This window comes from Amyelois transitella, chromosome 4 (assembly GCF_032362555.1).
Source record: "Amyelois transitella isolate CPQ chromosome 4, ilAmyTran1.1, whole genome shotgun sequence".
Taxonomy (NCBI): domain Eukaryota; kingdom Metazoa; phylum Arthropoda; class Insecta; order Lepidoptera; family Pyralidae; genus Amyelois; species Amyelois transitella.
The window spans coordinates 4,707,975-4,714,654 of NC_083507.1; the positions used below are offsets into that span (position 1 = coordinate 4,707,975).

General features: G+C 35.9%; 1 protein-coding gene across 1 annotated transcript in view; it reads right to left on the reverse strand.

The window, feature by feature from the left end:
• Positions 1-6,680, reverse strand: part of LOC106129323 (collagen alpha-1(I) chain) — a 20,789-nt gene extending 14,109 nt beyond the window's left edge. Inside the window, exons 1-7 of the mRNA XM_060953871.1 lie at positions 6,470-6,680; positions 5,559-5,780; positions 4,250-4,409; positions 3,339-3,501; positions 1,675-2,074; positions 1,335-1,447; positions 632-754 (exon numbers count right to left, since the gene is read on the reverse strand). Coding sequence (XP_060809854.1) covers positions 632-754; positions 1,335-1,447; positions 1,675-2,074; positions 3,339-3,501; positions 4,250-4,409; positions 5,559-5,780; positions 6,470-6,536 — 1,248 coding nt within the window. The 5' untranslated portion in view covers positions 6,537-6,680. The remainder of the gene's footprint in view (positions 1-631; positions 755-1,334; positions 1,448-1,674; positions 2,075-3,338; positions 3,502-4,249; positions 4,410-5,558; positions 5,781-6,469) is intronic.

Genomic DNA, 6,680 nt, shown 5'->3' on the forward strand with positions numbered 1-6,680 from the left:
AAGGTTTTTGCTGGAAATAAACAAATTGCAAAGAGCCAATTTTATAAAGTAGGTATGATAGGATTTCGCCGCCGGCTTCATCGTAAATGTGGCCCTTAAAAAAATACTGTCGTTTGAATAATATGAATACATTTTCCATAACACACAGATCCGGTGATAAATAATAATGTAGTGTGGATTATTTACTCTCTGCCTTAGGTGAAGACCATTATAGGACTTGGTAAAGCACCCAAATGATTTTAATTTTACAAACTGCAATCACTAATTAAATATGCTTAATCACATAATACCTAATAATAAAAAAAATACATACTTACTTAATAAAATCTGAACGTGGCCTATCAGTCTTTTCAAGACTGTTAGCTCTGTCTACCCCGCGAGGGATATAGACGTGACTATATGTATGTATGAACTTACTAGATAAGTAATATCCTTATTACTCCTGACTTATACCAATACTTGGTATAAGTATGGGGTAAGCCCGGGTAAGGTCGTGATTGTATGTTTGTAAACCAATACCTAAACCGATTGCTCGCGGAGGATTTTGCAAGATTCCCACGAAAAAGGGAAAGGGAACGGTGACATATAAGCTAAATCTGTGATATAATATAACAAATAATAAAGAACTAACATCGCCATAATCGGGAGGATGAGTGAGATAGTCTTCATCTTCAGTGGTTGTCATTGGTGTGTAAGAAGATTCAGTAGTCACAAGAGTATATATTTCCGCCTCATCATCGCCCCTTCTCTTTAGCTGAAATAAACATTTCATTTTCATTAAAATCCAATAACAGCAAATGATTGGTTTACTTAAGACAGAAATAACAAAATGATTACTTAAAGGTGGCAAACTTTTAGTATTAGGTACATAGATTTAGCAGTAGGTTAAAAAAACAATATGTTTTCTCAGTTCCATCCACAAGTAATAGTAAGTACAACTATCTAATCATTACAATAAGACAATTATTATCCTACACTTGCTCGTGCTATTTTAATTAAATGAACTGACCCATGCTTAACGCAGAACAGATAAAGGTAGGCCCCGTGGCATATCCTGCGCGTATCCAATCAGGAAATGCTTAAATGGATAAGTATTTCCTGATTGGTGTTACAAAACTGGTTAGTTGGGAATCTTATAAATAAAGAACCAGGTTATACGGAGGAATATAGGAACGATTTGTGCACGAAGTATATTAAACAACTTAATACAATTCATTTTTGCATAGTAGGAGCTGCCTATCTTATACGAGTAAATATAAATGCGGCAGTAGGCATTATTAAGATCTTAATCTTTTTGAACGACTAATGTACTTATTTGATCTTGAAATATATACCCTTGGTGTCGTGGTTATTTCCAGAGGCTGGGGTGATGTAGCGTCGACAATGTTTGGAGAGGTCGGCAGTAATTCATCTTCGTTCCGAAAACTGCCAAAGATGCTGTTCTCATCTAAAAACAAAATATATGTACGCGCATTATTTTAAAGCGAGTGAAGGCAAAAAATCTGAATATAGTAGGTATGCTATTGATGAAAAATGAGGGATAGAAAGAAAAATTTCTAAATAAGCTGTCAGTAAGATATTTTAATTAATAGTTTTTTTTTGACGCAATATAAACATAATGAAGCCCCATAGACTGTATACTGTAAATATGACAATTATTAATTTATCACTTACCATTATCTGTCATGGGAATGTATGAGTCTGTTACCCCTATAAAATTTGTAAATTGAATATTCGGTCGCGGGGTACTAAGTTCTGCGTAATTTGGTTGCCAAGTGTTGTCGGATCTGTTGAGTTCGTTGAAAGTTCTTCTCCGTCCAAAATGCCCATACTCCCTTCTGCCGTTTCCGTCAACATGTGGCGTGTCACGCGTTGGTTGTATTGTGGTTGGTAAAATAAGACTATTGATTTCTTCGTTCGTGCCAAAATCTAATTCATCATCAATATCATCTATTACTCTAGTAGAATCTAATCTGTATGAAGTTCCGTAAGTGCCACAATCTGGAGCTATTGTAGTACAAATGTCGTAGGCTGTGTCTGGTTTGTTGGTAAATTGTAGCAGCTCGATGTCACCCTAAAATATTAAAGAAAGTTCATGATATGCCGTGTGGTTTCCAGAACCCTTAGAATAAAACCATTTCTTATCTTTCCCATGGATGTCGTAAATTGAGACTAAGGGTGGGGATAAATAAGCTTGAGATTCTTCATGTAGGCGATGGGCTAGCAACCTGTCACCACTTGAATCTCCATTCCATCAGTAAGCCATACAGCTGAATGAACTCTGTCTACCCCGCAACGGATATACTTAGTCGTAGTAATTAGTTCATAATTATTTTTACTTATGAGTTTAACACAATTTTCAGTTAAGAATGTCTCGTTATATTCCAGACGAACTATTTTAATAGATATACTAATATTGACATTTCCATATTAGAAAGGTATTAAAGTTTTAACCTACTTTTAAATTAAAACATATAGAAACAGGTAATGTGCAAAATGAAACAACGAAGCCTGAAAACGTGTGCTTATGAAATCAGTTGAATCCTAAATATTGGCTAAGCGGCTGTTATGATTTTACAGATTGACCTAAGTATATAGATACCTACCTAATGTAAAAGGGATAGTAAAGTTGGCAGTTCTTTGGAATATCATCTTAACGTAGGTATAAGTATCACTTGAGTGACCACTTTGGTGGAGTCCGTGATTACGATCCGGTACTTAAAGCGGCCCTTATATTTAATTAGAGGCCACTTTTATCTACTTACAACAAAAATTCCCAAAAGCTTATAGTACTTTTGAAGTAAATATTCTTCTTTCTGTTGGTTATAGTCCCGGTTGCATCCTCACCTTTGGAGAGGAGTCCTGGGTATGCTTTTGATCATGGATCCTGTATTGGGTGAGTCAAGTTTTTACACGAAGCAACTCCCATCGGACCTCCGTTACCTTTGCAAGTAAACCTAATCCGTAGTGGATCCATGGTTACACATCCAGTTGCCTGAATGTGCAGGTTTCCTCAACGAGGAAGAGCATCGAAGTTAATATTATGTAGGTGTAAATATATCGATTATTTTAAGAAAATTAATCCCAATTTTTTTAATTATCAAATATGTAAACTAGTTATTTGAGCTACCTCATAATATTAAGAAACTACTCTTAAACTACTTACGTTTAAATAAGTTACATGGTACCATTGCAAACCTAAAGTTTGCTTAAATTTAGCACCGTTTATCAATATGCCTTTATTGGCAGCTGCAGCAGGTTGAATACAATAACGGTTAAATTTATACAGAAGTAATTTTGATCCCTTATAAGTGTCACATAATATTTCTACGACTTACTTCATAATATTGCTCTGCTGTCACTTGAGTGCCTAAAACTAAAGCGCCTGCCAAGTTGAAGGTGCTCCCTGGCTTTCGGTTCAACAAAAGGGTTCCTTTAATTTCGCAATCCACCAGTAAAGTTACTGAGTCGCCTTTTATGCTAAGACCCAATCGGTGCCACCTGTTGGTAAATTGAAAAATATTTTAATAGCTAATGGCGAATTAAATTTAATGTTGAAATTTTGATATAACGATCTTATTCTTTTTCAGATCTACATATCTGTAGGCCGTTTTTCATCAAAGGGCCTTCCATATGAAGGCACGTATCATGGATAGGAATGTCTTTGGGTGATATTTATAATAGGGAAGGGACGGGAAGCGCACTAATGTATGTGGCGCGGACGGATAGTCAAACAATTAGCATACATAAGTCCGCCACGTGAAGTTACGCCACTAGTAGAAGTCGCCTGCAAGAAATTTGGCACAATCGACCCATTAATTAATCAAACGGCGGCGACAAAAAATCCTAAATTTTTTTCTTAATTCCCTTTGAAAAGTTTATCAATTACATATGAAACGATAAATATATTTCTAACATTATAAAACTTAACAGTTTGTTCGGATAAAATGGCTTACTCTAGAACTACCAGTTCAAATAAAAAAATATGTATTAAGAAGCTATAAAAATTCAAAGGGACCGCTGGAGGCTATGTACGAGTAGCATTCTATTAGTAATGAAAGAAAAAACGTAAGTACAACTTAATTATCCACAAAATAATAAAAGAAACGAAGATTCGTCGAATTTATTATCGGCGAAAAGACCATTCATAGATTTCAGGACTGCCCGTTTCGTTTGGGGATAATGGACTGTATTCTTAAACTTTACTTGCTCAGAAATTTGGCACGTTTAATAGACGTATCATGCTAACCTTCCGTCAGCGATATTGACTCTGAACGTCAACATTTCGTCATCAGGTGGGTCGCCCCTCGTGTCCTGGTAGTACAGCTCGACGAGCTGCCCCACAATGAGCTGCAGCTGATCGTCACCGGAGTCCGAGTAAAGCACAAATACTGGATATTGCTCAGTGTCTGGAAATAAGGTATTTACTGATATTCAAGTCTTATCCTTTACCCAAGACCAAGGTAAAATTTTGTAAGATGGCTCAACGATGAGCTTGAGATTAAAAGTAGTCGGGTTACCAGTCTATCGTCTAAAAGATCCCAATGACTCAAAAATCATAAGCTTTTATGCTTTACCCTTGGTTAACTTTTTTTGCTATTGATTGGTACAGGACGAGAAGCAGCCGTTATATTGGTCGCCATTTTATTCTATCAGCTATAATCGGTAAATCATTAGCAACAACTTTGACAAAATATGGTCATATAATAATAAATTATTATAAAAACTAAAGACGGCATATCCAATGGAATCGAATATCTAAGTATACTCGTAATAACATATTTTTGACAACAAATTTTCGTAAAACCTGGTACTAACTCTTACCCACGACGAATTATTTAAAAGTATGTCAACGGATTTCTAATTCTACGACCCTTGTGACATGAAGCCGTTGACCCTAACCCTTTATCAGTTTTTATTATTCATATAAATCCCACTTTCATGTCAATTTGTAGCTTTAAATGTACTTTAAGATTATGTCGTGATGGAGTATGTGTAGCGTGACAAAAAGCTAATCCAATTGATTTAGGTAAGTATTGTGTATTATGATGTCTCGTTCCTTTAAAACGCTTATAAAATTTAATAAGGGTTTTAATTTTTGATTCTATGTTTAATCCATAGCTTACATCCCCGATTAATTTGTAACTTAAAAATAAGAAAAATGATTTTAATATTTAAAATAAGAATTTTTTTTTATTTGCACAATACACAATTCAGTTTAGTTCCGTTTTAATATTTATTGTAGTCCGTGCTTTAAGAACTTGACCTTGATGTGGCTAAACCAGTAGGCCGAGAAGTCTGTACGGGGTGTTGGCGAGATAAGCGTCACACTTTCTATCGGACCTGCTATCGTTTACTACCGATTTAATTCTCATTAAAATTATTTAGGATTAAATAAGCCGAACTAATTTTTGTCCAATTTGTTCCAGAAGACATTAGAAGAAAAAAGGTTTTTACTTCGTATCCTGAAAAAATACTCTTATTTCGTGGCTTGAAAAAGACTCTTACTTCGTAGCTTGAACAAGACTCTTACTTCGTAGCCAGAAAAAAACGCTCACCTCGTAGCCTCAAAACAGCCAGAATAGAGAAGTCCTCTGGGAACATGTTGTAGAACATTCCAGCAGCGAGTTGGTGCACCGTGGCGTTCTGGCCGAGGCTGTAGGCAGAGAACTCTGAGTACGGGGTGTTGGGGGCCTGGCAGCGACCGCGGGCGGGCAACACTCCCTCTGGGAGCCCGCCATCTCTCACTACTGATAATACGTCGAAGATTTCTAGTTCATCTGAAAATATTTTAAATGTCATTTGTCGATCTATTCAGGGTGACTTTGAATTCATTACCATCTTTTTGATTTTAAACTGCCCATTGATTCCAAATTATTCCAGCCAAGTTTAATTAGTTATTCATGTAAGTTTTGTATTCATTGTAGGTAATCCTTAGTTAAGTAATTTTCAATAAATAATATTCACGACTGTATCGTCTGGAAAGTCGATTAATTGATAGCTTTTATAAATTTATTTCAAATTAATAAAGTGCAAATCGTAATAAAAAAACCGTAAGCGGCGAATTTCTATGTCGTAACAAGCATTATTTGACTTCGAATTAAAGATTATTAGAGATTTATCCTATGAAAGTATAGTTAAAACACAGTCTTCTTATACAATTTTGGCGATTAATTAGATTAGGGACCGTATTTCTACTAGTTAGATAAAATTATTATTAACGCATACCTAAAATTCTTGATTTATTTAATATATTGAGAGTAATCGTGCTTTCCCCAAAGTCCCAAAGCTCATTTCGCCAACTTGAAAAATGTGAAATATTTAAATCTAAATTTTCCACACTCAATCACGCAGGCACGTACCCAATCAATAATATTTGTATTAAAAAGACAATACCGTAATTATGCGTAGACATGCTTTTGAATGCCGAAAATAAAAGTGCTTGAGTAAAGCAAACATTGTCACTCACCGTCCGCGCTCCCGCCGAGTATGCAAAACAATAAGAGAAGAAATTTTGCTCTCATCTCAAGAGCCATTGTGGCTCAGATAAATATACATATACGAAAAGATTTACATTCGATCCCATCCCGCTCGCATAAAGGACGCGTTAGACCCCACAGGAGGCTGGGAGCCCCTCCGCCGCTCCCTCTTCGGACAGGATCGACATCTGTTCCCCACCA